General features: G+C 38.4%; 1 protein-coding gene across 10 annotated transcripts in view; it reads right to left on the reverse strand.

Annotated features, from left to right (window-relative positions):
- The window catches only part of Fubp1 (far upstream element binding protein 1), a 28759-nt gene extending 9741 nt beyond the window's left edge, over positions 1-19018 (reverse strand). Inside the window, exons 1-18 of one of the 10 annotated variants that reach the window (XM_055614438.1) lie at positions 18763-19018; positions 13454-13544; positions 12668-12730; positions 11918-11956; positions 11120-11159; positions 10658-10707; positions 10491-10562; positions 10258-10315; positions 8826-8988; positions 8647-8745; positions 8442-8543; positions 8121-8223; positions 7924-8024; positions 7225-7366; positions 6446-6606; positions 3587-3738; positions 3213-3292; positions 1002-1130 (exon numbers count right to left, since the gene is read on the reverse strand). In XM_055614438.1, coding sequence (XP_055470413.1) covers positions 1002-1130; positions 3213-3292; positions 3587-3738; positions 6446-6606; positions 7225-7366; positions 7924-8024; positions 8121-8223; positions 8442-8543; positions 8647-8745; positions 8826-8988; positions 10258-10315; positions 10491-10562; positions 10658-10707; positions 11120-11159; positions 11918-11956; positions 12668-12730; positions 13454-13544; positions 18763-18873 — 1756 coding nt within the window. In that variant the 5' untranslated portion in view covers positions 18874-19018. Of the gene's footprint in view, positions 1-992; positions 1131-3212; positions 3293-3586; positions 3739-6445; positions 6607-7224; positions 7367-7923; positions 8025-8120; positions 8224-8441; positions 8544-8646; positions 8746-8825; positions 8989-10257; positions 10316-10490; positions 10563-10657; positions 10711-11119; positions 11160-11917; positions 11957-12667; positions 12731-13453; positions 13545-18762 lie in introns of all 10 variants that reach the window. The other 9 variants (XM_055614433.1, XM_055614432.1, XM_055614431.1 and 6 more) reach the window with 9 other exon arrangements.
- Between the last annotated feature and the right edge of the window lie 141 nt (positions 19019-19159).

The following is a 19159-nucleotide window of genomic DNA, read 5'->3' on the forward strand; positions in this document are numbered from 1 at the left end:
TGAAAAAAAGTGACTCAATGATTGGAGCTCAGACAACAAAGTATCCTACTGTGTTAGGTACTAAGGAAGTACCTGAAGAATGTCAGTAGGACACCAGAACCATTTAGAAGAAAATCCCAAACACCCAAAAATCTAGGATAATATAATGAAATGAATTAAAGGAAAACTATTCCTTATAGTAAAACAGGAGCTAATAGTTATGGTAATTGTAATACTAAGGCAGGGTTTATTAATATAGTCTAAGGCTGAGGGAGATGTTCAATGACTAGGATAGTGACATTATTCCAGTAAAATACCACGTAATTCCTTACAATAAGTGGTGGTATCATAGTACAAAGACCTGCAGGTAGAGTATGACCATTTTAATTAATGATCAGGTTAGTATTCCAAGGTACCCAGGTTGACATCTACCTCACAGTTGAGTTATACTGTTCTTAGAGGCAAAAAGAAGATTAAAAAACTGCTCGATTTTGATGAGTTGACAGACCTAACGAAAACACTGGGACAGTTGGTGAATCTAAGCAAGGGCTGTGTACAATAGTGGTATATCACTGTTGGGTAACTGACTTTAAAGTTCATGATGGCTATGTGTTTTGGAACAAGTATCTTAAGTATGCATAAGGGTAATGACTTCATGATTACAAGTATAGTTTTCAGTTCTTTTCATAACTAACGATAACACACATATGTATCAGGGCAATAGAGTAAATGGAGGACAAGAGTTAATAGTCTACTTTAGCATTCTGGGCCTCATTCTCTTGACTTTTATTAAAGTTTGTTTACCCAAAATTACAACTGAGTCTTCAAAATCTTAGGCCTGGGGATCTAACCTAATGATATAGTGTTTGTTTGGTTTGTACAAGGCACTGGGTACAAACCCCAGGACTGAAAGTAAAAGAATGAATATTTAGCTATGACACAGTAATGCATTTCATATATTAATTCAAACACAAGCTCTGGCTAGAAAATAGAAAATAAAAAGCTTTAATTACCGTAGTTACCTTGTCCATTCGTTTGGGTTGTGGTTGGTGCCCCTGCAGGAGCTGCAGGCGGGGGCTGTGCCTGCTGTTGGTAATAGTGAGCATAATAAGCAGCCCATGCTGCTGAGTTTGGATCTGTTCCTGCCTTTGCTAAAATTAAAATAAAAAGAGAAATTTCTAGGTTTATATGTAGACTCCAAAATCAATCTTTATCTTTCTGGGGATTCCTGACAAACAGGCTCAAGAGCTAACAGCAGCAAATGGAAACTTTCAAAGTTATCACTTGGCTTTTAGTTTACAAACTTGGGTCTCCAGTAATTTCCTAGGTTACAGAACTAGTGAATGGTGGAACTGGGATATGAATAGATAACCTTTTGGCTTCAAATCCAATGGATTGTCTCAGACCAATTCTGTTTTTATCTGCAAAGTGAAACAGTTCTGTATGGAATACAGCTATGGATGGGCTAATTTATACAAGAAAGATTAGATAGATGCATGCAGTTTATACTTCACAACAGCCACAATCTTGAAATTACTGCTGTCATGAACTTTTCTAAAACCTTCAGAATATTCCAAGCACACTTTGTCATTTGGGATCTCCTGATAACACATTTCTGAGACCATTCCCCATGTGACACAGGCTGGTCCATTGCTGGGATTACGTGTGTGTGCGCCCTCTGCTGTCACTGTCTGACATGATATGGACTTCCTAGTTTACCTTTTTGTGTAAGAGCATGCCTGCTCATGTGAATGGAGGCCAGAAATTGACTTTGGATGGTCTCCTAAATTGTTTCACTTTGCTTTTTTTTTTTTTTTCTTCTCTGTATAGCTGTCTTGGACTCACTCTGTAGACCAAACTCAGGTATCAGCCTGTGTCTGCCTCCCAAGCTCTGAGAATAAAGGCGTGCACCACTACACCTGGCTTTACCTTGTTTTATATAGCATTTAATTTTTTTTCACTTATGTGTATATTTACACAAATGTGGGTTCCTGAAGAGGCCAGATATTATTGGATCTCTTGGAAAAGGAGTTACAAGTAGCTGTGCACTGTCTGATGTTAGTGATTCTAACTACTGAGCCATCTCTCTGGTAACCTTCCTTTTTTGAGACAGGATTTCTACCTGAACCTGAAGCTCACTGATTTGGTTAGCCAATGAAATGTCAGGGATCCTCTTAAAATGAGGTTATGAATCTCAGCTTTTACAAAATTGGGAGGGATGAAACTCAGGTCCTTAAGCTTGTCCTAGCTCTATGGCTTACTCTTTCTATCAGCCCCATTTCTCTTTCAGCATCTGTTAGCACTCAAGTCTGAGATCTAAGTTACTCATGTAAAACCTTCTCCTTAAGCTGGTCAAACTCCATTTATTTAATCATGCCACTTTTTTATTTTGAGACGGGGCTTCTCTGTGTAGACTTGGCTGTCTTTGAACTCAGAGATCTTCCTGCCTCTGCCTCACAGAGTGCTGGGATTACAGGTGTGCGCCACAGTGCCTGGCTAATCATACCACTTCTAAATGCTTGTTAGAATGAAGGAAAAGATTCGCTTTTCAAAAATCTTACAAAGAAAACCATATCTGATGCTTCTTCCACACCATGCATGTCCAATGCTATTTATCCTAGGAATGAATTCCTCTACTAACTGCCATAAAATCATCTTTCATACTCAGATGCCACAATTCAACCTGTTTATTTTCTGACAGTGTTTTCTCTGTATAACCTGAGCTGTTCTTGAACATGCTTTGTAGACCCTGATGTCCTTGAACTGTGAGATTTGCCTGCCTCTGCCTCCTGTGTGTTAGGACTAAAAATGTGTGCCACCACTACTCAGTAGTGACTGAGCAAAGTTCCTTTGAGTTTAACACATATTATTGGGCCACATTAAAATATCAAAACACTTAACAAATCTAGCATAGCAATTACATTTATATCAACTGCTTTGGTTTTCCAAAAATAAATACATTACATAGAAATATACAACTCAGAAAATGTTCTTTTAAACTTCTCTACTGAACCCTAAACTACAGAGTTTACAAAGTAGGGGGAAAAAAGACAATAACAAAAAACCATGAATTATTTCTAGGTTGCCTGTTCTGACAATGATGTAAGGGAAACAAAACCAATTATGGGAGAATGTGATGAGACCGTTATGCTACAGAAACGCCAGATTAGAATAGAGAGTCTATGTTCTCCAGTGGACAATACAAATAGTATTAACAGTAGGCCTTCTTTTACCTGGGTCAGGAGGAGCCTGTTGCTGCCAATGTGGATATGCATTTCCCCATCCCTGGGGAGCATATGGGGCTGGAGGACCACTGGGAGAAAAAAAAAAAAAACACAAATACCATTTCCCAAAGGCCAGTTTTATTTATTTTATGTGTAGGTTTTGCCTGTGCATGTACTGCATGTCCGACCATTTGTATTCCTGGTATTGGTATCAGATACCAAGGAACCAGTTATGAGTGGTTGTGACGCACCATGTGGTGCTGGGAACCGAACCCAGGTTCCACTCCAAGTGTAACATGTGTTTTTAACTGTTGAGCCATTTCTCCAGTTCCCAAACCAGGATCTTTAGGGTAAGTCCAGAATCAACCACATTCAGTACTTACTGAGGAGCTGGGCCAGGTGGTCCTGGATTGTAAGGTGCAGGATTGTACGGTCCCATCGGAGTTCCAGGCCCTGGAGGCCCAGGAGGCCCATGAGGACCTGGAACCCCATGGGGACCATGGGGTACAGGTGGCCCTAAAGGATTTACTGGACCCTGCAAAAAGAAAAAGAAAAAAGAAAAAAAAAAGAAAGACAAACCCCCAACAATAACAAAGACACAAAAACCATACAACACACACTCAAAACAGTATAATCGCTGAGCAACTCAAAGGCTAACTACTCTTTCATGTCTATTTTTAAGTAACAAACTTAAATTTACCTTCCTCTCCTTACGTTGCAAAAAATAAAATGTCAGATTATGACATGGAAAATTCATTAAAACAGCATTAGCAGATTCCCTTTAGCTTTTACTTTATTCAGTTTATTGTTTTATGTTCTTTTACCTTCCTCATGTCAGACAACTAGTCTGCCGCTACACTCCTCAGACTGTACGCGTCTAGGGACACTGATCATAACTCTATAAATAGCACGGAAATTTCCTTTACAGTTGGTAACACATCAAGCTGTTTTACATATTCTTGTCACAACACTCTTTACCACTCTTTCCTCTTATTTGGACGTAGGGTCTCAGAAGATAGCTTTTGCTGGCCTGTAACTCATTTTGTAGACCACGTTTGCCTCAGACTGGTCTGCCTCTGACTCCCAAGCATGAGCCACCTGGCTTCATTTCCTTTTAGATAGGACACCTTGTTAAATCTGTAAGGACCATTACATGTACGTATCCTAAAAGTTTTTTTTTTTTACAGTTAATAACAACATTAACATTTTGAACAAATGCTTACAATTTTTTAAGTTATTTTTAATCTTTTTCCCCAGTGCTGTGTCCTGAATTCAGCACACCACATCCTAGTTCTATCCTGAACATCTATTTTGTGTGTATTTGTGGTGCAAGTGGGGGTGCCCAAAGAGAGAAGAAAGCACAAGAGCTGCTGGTGCCAGTTACAAGTCTTCTGAGAAGTTACTTTTGGTCTTCTAGAAGGGCAGAAGTGCCATCTCTACAGCCCTCTTCAAATGCCCCCCCGCGTTTGTGTATTAGTGTGCACTTACTGCAACCGTGAATATGGAGGTACTTTCAGTAACCAGTCAGCTCCTACCGCCATGAGGCCCCCAGGCAACATTCAAGCCATCAGTTCTGGTTACAAGCCAGTTCCCTTACACACTAAGCCAATTCGGCAGCCTGACAAAATGCCTAAACTACACTTGGTTATCAATTCTCTCAATATCAAACAGATAGACTAAGTTTCTTCCAGCACCTTTCAAATCCCTTTCATTCATTTATGCTTTACTAGGCACTAAACCAAACTGTGAATTAGAACAGTGTTTTTCAGTGATCCAACAGAAACCCTGATTTAGGTCTACTAGGCTAAGAAAAAAGCAAAGATCAGCTGGGGTATGGTGGTACACACTGAGAGAAAAAGACCAGCCTAGTCTACATGAGATACAGTCTCAAGAACAAAACAAAATGAAACCCAAAATGTGTTTATTCTCATCTTTCTGTTTTGGCACCAACTTTTGGCACTGTTTAACTTGCAAACATCTTCAGTTTGTAAACAATTACTATTGTGCATACTATAAACTCTTATCATTTTAAAAAATTATGTGCCCATTCATAATATCAAAGGAGATCTTAAGAATATGGGATCACTATCAGTACTTTTAAAATACTTTTTATTCCTTGAAAATTTCATAACACTTAATATTCACTTCCTACTCCTAACTTCCTCCTGCCTCCCTTTGTGTTTTATTTAAATAACTCACCAAACCCAATTTGTACTGTCCATATACTCAGACACAAGATTACTAATGATTTTAAAAAGCCTTCACTCTTTAAATTAATTTTACATTGTTAAAAATAAAAAAGACCAGTGTAACACTACTTGCCTCATAATAAAACCAAGTCAATGCCAAGTAGTGGTGGCACATGCCTTTACCCTTTAATTCAAGTACTTAGAAGGCAGAAACAGGTAGATCTCTGAGGTCAAGTCCAATCTGGTCTACAGGAGTTCCAGGTGAACACAAAGCTCATTTGTTACACAGAGAAACCCTGCCATGAAGAAAACTAAAAAACAAGTCTCTTATTTGTTGTACCACCGGAAAACCTTTCCAAAACTGACCATGTACCAAAATCACTTGGAAGATTTTTGGTTTTCTGTTGTTTTGATATAGGGTTTCTGTGTAGCCCTGGCTGTCCACCTGCCTCTGTCTCCCAGGCACTGGGAAGAGTAAGTATCTTTGTAACATGGACACTGGGGCCGAGTGGTAGCGGAGCATGCCCTTTAATCCCAGCACTCACACTGGGCTCTATTTATTTTCACTTTCTTTCTGTGTACAGTGCATTTATTTACGTTCAGTCTGTTACCTCCATGTGACCTGTAATATGGGTGCAGGTGCACATATGCTGGTGAAGTCAGGATCAACACTGACATCATTGTCTTTCACTGATTGGTCCTTTATGGTCTCCAAGTGAACACCAAACTCTTTAATTTGGTTGGACTTAAGTTTACAGGGAGCTCCAGAGATAAGAACCATCAAATAACCTGCAGTTCAAACCTCCAATGATTCAGTTAGTCCAAAAGCCAGATATTATACACCTTAACTACTCTGGACTGATGAGGGATGGGGTCTTGTAACTGCATTCTTAATCATGTTACGTCTATTTCTGGACATCTTTCCTGTTGCTGTATGCTATACCACAAAACCTGTAATTTCATACCAGAAATTATACATTTCCCATGGTACCTTTAATTTTTTACAAAAAGTACCAGGAACTACACTATACAGGGAGTTTAGAGCGCACTTACCCCAATCTTTTCTTCTATGAGTTGCCGAGCATAGTCTATTTGCTGTGGAGTGCCCCGAATTGTAAATAACTTCATATTGGGATCCGCATTGGGTGGAGGATTTCTCTGAAGTTCTATTCTTGCACCAGACTGCTGGCTTATGCTTTTTATGGTTTCACCCCCTAAAAATCACAAGACACTAAGTTCTCTTAAGTTCACAGAATGCAAAAACATGTTTTTTTTTTAAAAAAACAAAACCAAAACCCAAGGTATTTCTGGCTCTCCTGGAACTCACAGATCTGCCTGTTTCCGTTTCCTGAGTGCTGAGATTACAGGCACCACTCTAGGCAGAAATACTAGAGGTATTGTGGTGTTTTTTTTTTAATATTAAAACAACTATTTATTTTGGCCATTAAATAAAGTTTGGTAGCATTCCATTGGACAATGTTAAGATTTTTTACTTATTCTGTTCTTCTATCTATAACTCATACAAAATACACTAAAGTCTACTTAAATATATACACACATCCTAATGTGGGTTAGAACAGAAAAATATTTCAATAAACACCTCTTGTATAATAATAATAAAGGCCCCATCTGAATTAGGATCAAGATGTGTTCTCGTACTGATTCTTAGTCCTTTCCTACAAGCTGTTCCAACAGTTTAGTTGCCAGATATTATATCCCTTTCCTACTAAAAATGCATCCAAAAAAATAAAATAAAAATAAAACCGGTATGTTTATAACAGAAGTGTCCAGGAAAATCAGTTATGTCAAACAAAGAATTTGAAATATATTGCCTTTTCCAATTATCAATCCAGTTTTCCCAGTTGGCACAATGAAATTAAATTCTTGTAGTCCACCAGGTGGTCCCATATTCCAGTTGCCTTGACCTCTACCTCGCCCTCGACCACCAGGTCCAGGTCCACCAGGATTACCAGCCTAAGAAAGGAGAAATAAAAACAAAAACAAACAAAAACACCAAACTCTATAATAAAACTATTAGGTTTATTTCCCCTCAACTTTGTATTTCTCAGCAATGAAATTAAGAGATGATTTCAAAAACAACACAACCAAAATATTCAATTGAATAATAACTTCCACTTTTAAAATACACTGGGAGACAAAACAGATGGCTCAGTTTGGGAAGTGACTTCCCTCATAGCCCACTGCGCTCTGAGTTTGATTAGTTTCTAGGACCCATATAATGTAGAACTACCTTCAGAAAATCTTTCTTTGGCTTTCACAGGCACAAATGCCAAGGCACATATACCCATAGTTACAAAATTTCAGATGCGCAGGGGTAAATAAGGTAGAGAGAGCATTTACGCAATTAATTCCTCTACTCTTAAGATGTTTATACCTTAAAGGACCTGAAATGGTTAGCCATTTTAACAGTATTAACAGATTCTGTTATATAACATGAAGGGTCACTTTTTATTGTGATATAAAAACTTTTTCAACGAAAGCAAACTGAAAATGTTAACTTCCTATCAAACCTGAACACTTCGTAGAAGGTCTGTGATAATTTCTGCAGCATGCTGACACCTGTCTGGAGGTCCTGTTATCTGTGCTATCCGATCAGGTGTTGTTCCATCATCTATATAAAAATAACAATGAATTGTGACAAACTGATTATGAGTGTCAAGATTAACAGCTATCAATTCTTAGAACATTAAATAGATCTTAAGCTTACCTGGCTTAAACTGAATTCGAACCCCAGCATCATTTTGTATTTTTTTGATCATTTCTCCATTTCTTCCTATTACAATGCCGACAGCAAATCTTGGAATTGGGACCTTAAGCAAATAAGAGTATACTTAAAAAGACATTTCTCAATACATTATCTCCATGAAATCATAAAAGTACATAATGTCAATCAGTAACAAGATAAAAATATGCCAAGAAAAAAAAAAAAAAAAAAAGAATGTTATGACAAATGCACGTAACTCAAAACAGGAAAAACACTACTGCACTCACAGGATACAACCATTCCTGAGTCAGTTGTCTTACTTACATCTATCCCTTCATTTCCTCCTATTCTTGAGCCATACTCATTCCGTACTTCTCTGAAACCACCTTGATCACGAATTAACTCTAATACCATTTCCTTGGCTTGCTAAAATAGAAAGTTATCCAATTTAGAAATAAAATTATGAGAATATTAATGCTTATTGCCTACTCCCTCAGCTTTTATATATAAATGACAAACTAAGGTTTACCTGAACTTTGTATGGGTCACCCGTAATCCTAAGAGGTTTATCAGCACCAGTGTTTTGAGGCCCATCTTGAATCATAACCATTTTAACACCAGCCCGCTCCTATTAAAATAATACAAGTTAATAAAAATAAAAAGTGCCTTTAAAAGACGCAACAATACTTTTTAACAATATAGTAATACCTGAAGTTGTTTAATAGTCTCTCCCCCTTTTCCAATAACTAGTCCCGCCTTGCTGGCTGGAATCATGATCTCCTGAACTGCATTTCCAGGTCCATCGCCATGATGAAAGCCAGGGGCCGGTCTTCCCTTTTCAACAATCTGGTCCAGCAATCTTTTTGCTGATCTGTTAACAAATTAATCTTCAAATAAAAATGTGTAGCTTAACCAAACATCCCAAAATACCACATAAGAGTCCAGCGGTTTTATCCTTGGTCATGTATCAAGCATACACTAAACGTGTCATGCAGCAGGTGAATTTGGTAGCACTTCTACGTTTGAGAGGCAGGAAGGAGCAAGCCAAGCCAAAAGGAATGTGAAAGGGTAGTAACACAGTGTTTTTAAACCAAAGAAATACAGTAACTTAAAAATACCCATCTACTGTGTCAAACACTTCTGATTTGCTAAATAGTGTATTTGTAGTCTGTGATCCTTAGAAATGTCATCCCAATTGTTAGAATCAAAGTTCTACTGGTACTGAGTTCAAAAGAAGACAGAACACAAGCAGATGTAGGAAGTGCAGACCTCTTCTTTTAAGGCACTGTTAGGTAAAAACAGGTCTACATGCTCTTAGAAATTACCAACAAAAGAAAATATAAAGAATGAAGAAAATAATGTTCAGTTATAGTACAACTTAAAAGTAGGAAGGAACAGTCTTAGGTAAACGAACACAAAAAGGTAGTATATTTCAGAATACGATGAGGAATAATTTCTCACAGGGTCTAAGGGGTTATAGTGGCTTGAAACCATGAGCCAATATGTAACACTATGTAACCTTTGGTCATGGCATTTTGCCATAGCAACAGAAGTAACTCAAGACAGCAAGTCATGCTGGGCAAAGATGAGCATACCTTTAGGAGGCAGAGGCAGGTGGATCTCTGTGAGTTCAAGGCCAGCCTGGTCTAGAGTATGAGTTTCACGACACACAATCAGGGATACAAAATGAAACCCTGACTCAAGGAAAAAAAAGAAAAAGGCTTTATAATTTTCAGTGTCTGTGCACATGTACGTGTGTAAGCAAAATTTTCAGACAGGGTCTCTGAATGGCTTTGAACCCATCAAATAGTGTAGGCTGCCTGTTTCCAACTCCTGAGCAAAGAGATCAAAAACTTGTATTACCATACCAAGAACTTTTTTCGGTTTTGACTCTTAGGATCAAACTCAGTTCTTCCTGCTTAGAAGGCAAGCACCTGAATCTCTGAGTTATCTCCGTAGTCCCTGGTTTTAACAATTTTCTGTGTCTTAGGTTCAGGTGAAAAACTCTATTCAAGAAAGGCATAAACTTTAAAGTGAAAATTTCAATGCAGCCAGTAGAAGATAATGATGCAGAAGTAATGAAAACACAGTTTAGTCTTCAGATTGTTACTCTTATTAGAGTTAACATTTTCAAACTTACTGAACAGATTCAGGCGTCCCAGTTAGCATACAAGACCTTTCTGGAAGGCCACCACTATCTACAATTAAATAAAAAAGAAGAGTTTATGTCAAAAATAGATTTAAAGTAGTACCAGATCTTTAGAAACTTAAACACTCAAGGTTTTCTAGCCATTCTCAAAACTTCAAGGGCTGGGCAAATGGGAGTGGGAAACAATAACAAGAAATTCACATAGAAAAAGAAAAGAATGTTACCAGGAGCTATCTGTATTTTGCATCCAGATTCCTGCTGTATGCGTGAGATCTGTTCACCTCCTCTGCCAATTACTAGTTAAGGGGAAGGAAGGGAAAAAGTTATTTACTATAATAAATTTAAAGTACGGTTTATGTTTTGTTCGTTTTTTTAAATTAATGGTACTTACTAAATCCAACCATTCCATCTGGAACTTTGTATTCTTCTGTCATTACAGATCTGCTAAAAATAACAAAAGTATATTTTAAAAGAAAAATAACGTGCAAATACACATAAAGCGTAATCTAATAAATCCAATCTTAATGACTCCTAATAGCCCAAACTCAGGTTCTTAAATGAGGCAGCCTGAGTAGGATGGTGAACTGAACTGTCTGTGAAGAGTTCAGAATGGTGTTTAGAGAATGCCATTATCATTTATGTTACTCTGTTTCTTCTAAAATGGTCAATTTTGAGCTTTCCCATAATTATCAATTTTTTACTTAAAAAGAAAACCTTCCTATAACATTTCCCAATAGGAAATAAATTATACACACAAAATGGTGCGCATTTTCACTATATACTAACTTGGCTAATTGTACGTACAATTCAACTAAGACTTGCAAAGTAATTAAAAAACAAGTTTTTACTATACCTTTGCTGCTGATGCATCGGAGGTAATTGTGCTCCAAAAGCTGTAGGAAATTTTAAACAAAAGTTCTAAGTACATGTTTACTTATTTACAAGCATACCAAGTACTCCAAACTTTCCTGGTACACACACTGAACAATTAAAAAAAATTCAGACTATTCAAAGAATCACTGATTAAAAGCCATGAAAGGGTCAAATAGATTAGCAATGGCATACAAAGCACTTTTCTTTCAAGTGGCACAGATTAAGAATTGGAGTAGATAAATTATTTACACAATTCAGCAATTAATGTTTATATAAACACGGCCACAATTAAAAAAAAATAGTTGTTTTAAAAAGAAAAAGATATACATTTGTAAGGAAATTCTCGCTAGACATTCTTAATAGCCACCCCATTGGGTATAGCAAGGCAATCCTTAGTCCCAGCACAGGGATACACAAGCAGGTGGATCTCTGTGAGGTAAAGGCCAGTCAGGGATACACAGTTGAGATCTTGGCTCAAAACCAAAATTCCCCAAGCCAAAACCACCCATCCAAAAGTAGGAACAAAGGGCCGAAGAGATGGCTCAGGTGATAAAGAGCACATGATGCTCTTGTAGAGGACCAGGTTCAGTTCTCAGCACCCACAAAGTGGCTTGAAACTACATGTAGTTCCACCTTCAGGGAATTTCCACACCATCTTCTGGTCTCTGTGGGCACCTGCACACAAGTGGTGCTCATAAACCCATAATAGATATGTATATGCATATACACATAAAATAAATTTAAAAGCAGCAACAAAGCCTCAGCTTAAAATACTTACAGTCATTCTGGGGAGCAACTTTCTTAGCATCTGGTTGATCTGCAAAATTAAGTATCTTTTATTTTATTTTTGTCAATGAGAAGGAAAGCTTCCCTCGGGTCTTCCCCCACCCCCAAGCCAAACAAGAATACCAATCAATGTCTATTAAAATACCTGATACCACCTGAACCAAAATTGCCACGATTCAACCTAGACTCTAAACTCTAGGAAACAAAACAAACCCACCAAACCTAATTCTTCCATTCTCTTGTGTTTAAACAATGGAAAGAATAGTCTAGAATGATCCAACACAAAGAATTTAGCTTCAATGCTGGCGAATACCATAAGCTAAAGGTATGCTAATGATGCTTCTTCCACTGTATGGACTGAAAATCAGGGAAAACTATATAAAAATCTGACATATTAGAATGTAAGTGTACCTGACAGTGATCATACAGCTATACCAAAAAGGAAAGCTCAAATAACAAGACAGTTTCTAAACTGTTCCATTATTCCCAAATGAAACATTTCACTACAAAAAGCAAACCTTAACCTCAAAGCAACCACATGATTGCCTTTCTCAGATAAACAAAAGCATACATTAGAAAATAGACAGCCTAAAGCTCAAAGCACAATTATTCTCCCAACTTCAAGGCTTTGTGTAGAAAAAATTCAGACACACAAACCAAGAGACAGTTGTGTCCACTTAAGAATCCACTGGTTTATTTCACGTTTACATACTAAACACAGGTAATAAATAAAAACTCCTGCCTTTAAAAGGAGAGGGCATTCCCTCCCAGTGTGTTGTACTGCTCGGATTTGTCCAAGAGCCATCTACACATAAAATAAAAAGAATACATTACACACAACATCTGAAGCATCATTAGCTCATTTTTTTTTTTTTTTTTTGCATTTTAGAAACCTCACTTGCAAATATAAATGCTCTTAAAAGGAAACCATGTATTCCCAGAAAGGGCTATAAATACATTTCTATATGCTAGTAAAAATCTTTATAAAAGGGCAAAAATAGATTATGAAAATTTACTCACACATCAACACTAAAACAAAAACTGCATCTTTTAAAAAAAACACTATAAACCTGTTTTAATCCATGTTTAAAGTTAAACATGAAACTTAAAACAAAGCACCAAAAGAAATAATACAAAAGTGGGAAAACTCAAACAAGCCTTAACCTTTAAAGTGAATTTTGAAGTAAATTAATGAAAGAGAATATCAGAGACTACTCTGTAAATGAGAAAACTCAGCGTTTCCTAAACAAATTATAATTTTGTTTTGTTTTAACAAGAAGTCTGTGCAAACTCAAACTAAGCATAAGCCTAAAACGGGAGAAAAATGAACTGTTTCTATTAGTTTTCTTATACTCAAATCATACCTACCTTTTCTAGGTCTGTCTTTACCTGCCTTCCTTCTGAGAAACACACACACAACACACAGACACACACGCAGTAGTATTTCTATAAATTATCTTAAACAAAACAAAAAATCTTAGTAAATGAATACTGTAAAAGATAATTATTATTTCTGGTTAAAACTTACCTCCATCTTCTAAGGGTCTCTTTTGTCCCCCATAACTGTAGTCATTTGAATTCAATGATGTACCAGCATCACCCCCAATTTTTGCTGCAATCTTAAAAAGACAAAAATCATCAGAAAGGACACTAACACTTTTATGTACTACTCAGTATTAAATTTCCTAGAACAAAGATACACTATCCAAAAAGAAAATTATGAAGCTGGAGAGATCGCTCAGAGGTTAAGAGAACTGTTTGTACTTCCAAGGGTCCCGAGTTCAATACCCATCAACCACATGGTGGCTCACAACCATCTATAATGAGGTCTGATGCCCTCTTCTGGCATGCAGGCAGAATACTATATAAATGATAAATATTTTAAAAATTATCAAGATTCACTTGTTAGGAAAAATTGAAACTACCAATACTTTAGGGAGCTACCAAATAGTAACAGTCTGGGATTAAGCTCATGATACACCCCTATTTAAAAAAAAATTAAACAAACAAGAGGGGCATAGGAGAGAAGGAGGGAGGGATTGGGAGGAGATAGGGGAGGGGCTACAGCCATGATACAAAGTGAGTAAACTGTAATTAATGAAAAAAATAAACAAAATAATCACCAAAGTAATCAACAGAGCATCTCTTGGACAGAAACATTAAGCTTTGAGAAAAACCTGATTCTGTCTTCTCCATGTCACATTACATCTTTCAAAGGATACATATGGGCAGTCTGACGATGCTGTTTGGTAAGATAATTAGCAGTCAAATCACCTGTGGTTAGTTGAAACATGGCTACCCCAAATTAACAACTTCAGTGAAACAGGCACCGGGCACAAGAAATATGAATGAGCAGAAGAAAGCAAGCAACTTAAAGAAACTATATTCAACACACACCAAATATAATTGGATATGCTGAGTTAAAGCACACAATTTACATATTACTAGTGAGCATGTTCTTTAAGATACAATCAGGAAGATAGGCAGTGCATGCCTTTAATCCGGGCACTCAGGAGGAAGAGCCAGTGGAAGATCAATCAGTCTTGTCTACAAAGGATTTCCACTACAGCCAGGACTACACAGAAAAATAGTCTCTAAAGAAATCACCACACGCAGGAATTCACAGAGTTCTAGTCTTAAGCTTAAAACAAAACAAAAACAATCAACAAAAAACCCAGTTATTTTATATAAATTAAAAGTTGGGCAAATAACTCCCGCATTTAACCTGAAATCACGGTACAATAAACAGCTTTGTATCACAAGTTGGACACAACCAATGGAAATTTACTGTACTTTTGTATGGAAAAAAAAATATTGACAAGGGCCAAATTTTTTAGTATGTTTTATACTCATTATCAAATAGTTTTGATAGACAAGAATTCTTTCCATCACCTCTTCAGTGTGTCTCAAATGATCATGTTAAAAGTCAAAACCAAACTTCCATCGACTGAAATTTCTAAAACAATGATGTGGAACTAACTTTATTATCTCAGTTTATAACCAGAAAACTGAGGGAAGGTTAAGGATGTTCAAGGACTTGGGCCTTAACTCCACCATGGAGCTTTGTTAAGTCACAGATCCTGTATGTCAACTATACCTCCCAGGGTTATTAGATTTCCTTTCACCTACAAATGGAAGCTCCCCATCAGAGGCCCCCAAACACCCACACAAAACTTATGAAAAGGTATACAATTTAACTCTCTAAGACTACACTGGTGATCTAACCCCTAGCCACCCATTATTTCCCCAATTAAAAGCCTATTTCATCTGCGGGTATCTAACCTTCTTTCCTGAAAGTTTTCCTAATCACACTTGGAAACAAATATTTTCCACCCTTTGATCTCAAAACACAGCATTTATAAACTGTACCTTACAGAAGTGAGTGAGCTGTCAGGAACGGACACACACTGATGTTAAAAGGGAAGTAAGTACTTAGCTGGAACTGGTGGCAGATGCCTGCAATCCCAGTACTTGGTGGGAGGGCGGCTGGCAGAAGAGGGCAGATCTGTGAGTTCAAGACCAGCCTGGTCTGTAAAACTCCAGGACAGCCAAGGCTACATACGGTAACCCTGTCTTGAAAAAACGAGGAGAGAGAAAGAGAGAGAAAGTACCAGAGAAGATGGCAAGATGGCATCACTGAGGAAAATGGCTTAGGCTGTGACTACCTTCTACAGTTAGTTTTTTATAAATACTTCTGAGTTTACTGAAACTCCAAGAGCCATCCATTAGAAGATTCCATTCATGTAATAGTTCTATAACTATACAAAAGAAAAATCAAAGTTGGTACTTGGTTCATTCAAAAGAGCAAACAAAATTTCAAAATACTGAAAACTGACAAAGACAACAGAACACAACCCAGCAGGTATTTCTCCAAAATTAATCTTAGAGATTTTCTCTGTAACTACAAAGATGAAAAGAAATAATCCTTGACAAACAATGCCCATCAAAGCCCCCATGGGGTATGTGTGTGGGGGAATAATATGGTCTCATTCTATAGCCCAGGCTGGCTTTTCTAGTCCCAACTTGTCACTGTCTGCAGCTATGAACTCTATCAGTAACACATTTTTATTAAACATATACTAAGTGTGGGTAATGTTTTTTATTTTAATCCACAGAAATAATTAAAGCTTTCCACTTAGATTTTTGCCCTACTTTATGTATTTTTGTGTTTTCATACTTTAAGCAAAATCAAACCAAACCAGCATTTATGACCTCCTTCACTGAGCTATCCTTAAAATTTTTGAAGATTCTCAGAAGATAATTATCAGAAAATGTCTATTTTCTAAATTTCAGTCTGCACTTTCCATAGTAATTAAAGAGTGGAGGTGAAAATCTAGTGCTTTCTAGAACAGTGACTTTGTCAAATTTTCAAGTATTATGAGCCTTATTACATCTTCACAAATGGAAAACTACAGGTAACTTCTACATCTGCCTTACAGAATTGCTATGAAAATTAAATGAACCAACTCAGGATATGGTAACGCATACCATACTCTCATCAACGCATTACAATACGTAATTCAATCCCAAAGCAGGGTCCACAGCAACGTTCAAAGTTTTGTTTTTGAAAATTTAACAATGTTTTTATTTATCCTCAAAGACAGCTTTACTAAACTTACAAAATTCCAGCATTCAGGTGGCTGAGGCAGACAGATTCTCAAAAAGAATCCTGGAGGATAACAAGATAGCAGGAATCTCTATATCCCCAGGACTCAACATATCCAGATTATATACTTTAAAAGAAAATCATTTTTAAAACAAAATCTCAACTGGGCATGGTGGCACACACCTTTTATCCCAAAGGCAGAGAGGCAGGCCTGGTGAGCTACACAGTGAGACTTTTGTCTCCTTAGCATTTTAACACATTAAAGATATCTGTTGATTTAAATTAACACTGTGTACCTAAGTTATTGCACACTCAGAATGTCTAGAGATGTGATAGGCACTATTAACTATAATAAACACACTATCATAATCGATGCTGCTAGTAACCAAAGCTTTTTCTAATCTACTTTCTCATGTCCCCACTCTTCCTCCTAGTCAATTCTATGCTCCAGTTTACTTAACTCTTGGGTTGTCATCTCAGAAACTCCTGACCTTTGTACACGCTGCTGCTGCTGCTTTTTCTTGGCCAAACTCTCACTCCTTACTGCAATGTATGAACTTAGTCTGGAGTGAGTGAGTAAGGCATCTTTTTCCAGTATCCTATACAGTGCCTGCCTCAAAGCATTAACCTATCTGTTCATTGGTATTTAATTCCTTTATCAAATGCACACTTAAAAAATCTCCACAGGGGTAGGTGAAAAACACCAGTTAAGCACTAGGGAGGATTAGGTAGGATGCTTTAAATTCCAGGCCCGACTCTTCATCACATTTTTTTTTTTCCTCAGTGAGGAAAAAACACTTACCTCAGTGAGGTAAAGACACTTATATTTAAGTCTTTCTACTTATATTTGACCAAAGGGGCCTACATGGTAAGAAGAATCAACTCCAAGTTGCCCTCTGACTTCTATATACACACCATGTCGCTCACTGAGCCCTTCTCCATTAATAAGTAAAACTAAGTAATTATTATAATATATAATACGCAAATTGATATGTAAATAAAATATATCATGTAATGATATATAATAATTATGTTGGCTTTTCAAGAGACAAGTAACCCTGGCTGTCCTGGAACTCTGATCTGCTTGCCCCTGATTCCCCAGCGCTTGGATTAAAGACCTGTGCCACCACCGCCTTAAATATTTTTTTCCAGTATGCTAGTTGAATAATAGACTAGTAATCTTCCAACACGTGGCTGCCTATCATGGTAGATTTGATAAACCTTGATTGACTCATTAACCTTTCAGTTCTGACCAAAATAATAATAATCAGGGGATAAAGTTCTAGTAGAGTCAAAACTGGCTTTAATAACCATTCGTTCGACGTTCAATACTAGTATAAAATGTTTAACTCCTACAAGAGAGTGCCATAAGATTTATTCTAGCTTACATACAAATCCCGTGACACTTTTTTGAGACAAGGTCTCTCTTGGTCGTCCTGACTGGCCTCAAACTCAGGAGATCTGCCTGCCTCTGCCTCTAGAATTCTGGGACTAAAGTCGAGCACCATCACACCTGGCAAGGCAACATTAAAACATTCTTAAGCTACAAAGAAATCAAGAGTCCACCTGAGAACATTAACGCTCAGATTAAGAAAAATCATCAAATACAAGCACTTTTATCTTGCCAATCCCGTTCATCTGGGAAAGCGCTTGCCTTCGGGGCAACAGTACGTCCCTACGTAACACAAAGAAGTTGGAGGTTTCGACTCAGGAGAGGCAGATTCAAACTGAAAGCTCGGATAGAACGCGCCTGAGGCCATTTTGAGGTTGAGGAAAGGATTGGTGGAATGACAAATCCCGCCCCGGTCTCCCTTGTAAACGGGAAGGTGAACGTTACTTAAATTACAGTGAGGGACCAGAGCTCGGCGCAGCGGGAAACGGTGGAGACCGCTAAGCCAAGCCCTTGCCTGCCCTGGTCGTGACCCAAGCTCCCCGAACCTGCCGCACTAGTTGAGGCGACACGCACTTTGAGAAAAGGAAATAGAGCCGAGGGAAACGGGGTTCAGCGTACTTCGTGGACAGGCCGTGGGCGGAAGTGGAAGCCCTGCGGCCACGTTTGGGGAGCGCGCGTGGGACGGGGGCTTCAGCCCAGACCGTAGCCTCGGGTCGGGCCTCGAGGCCGGGACCCCGTGACAAAACGCCGTCTCCTCGGGACGCAGCCCGGAAGGCGAGCTCGGCGAGGCCTACCCCGCCGGCGGCTCTCGGGAAGCGGCCGCGCGGTCCACGCTTACCTGCCGGGCTCTCTGCAGGGCATCTTTGAAAGCATCGTTAACTCCGCCGCCGCCGCCGCCACCGCCAGCTGAGCCAGACGAGGGCGGGGGCACTGTTGAGTAGTCGGCCATGCCCACGCTACAGCAGCCGCTCCCGTTCCCTCGCGAAGGTCCTCTCTCAGCTAACTGCTAAGAAAGAAAGAAGATGGCGGCCGTCTAGGCTCTATCACATTCTTGCGCGACCATCGTGCCGTAAAGGGGCGGAGACTGGGAGGCGGAAATCCCGCGATGCTTCAGAACTAACACGCAGCTTGTGGGAGGGGGCGGGTGCTGAGACCCAACGCCAGGCAAAGAGTATCGCGAGACGTGACTAAAATCCCGCGAGAGTAGGGTTTATCTCGGTGCCTCGTTTCCGTAC

The sequence above is a fragment of the Psammomys obesus genome, unplaced genomic scaffold (genome assembly GCF_907164565.1).
Source record: "Psammomys obesus unplaced genomic scaffold, mPsaObe1.curated_primary_1811, whole genome shotgun sequence".
In the NCBI taxonomy this organism is placed as follows: Eukaryota; Metazoa; Chordata; class Mammalia; order Rodentia; family Muridae; genus Psammomys; species Psammomys obesus.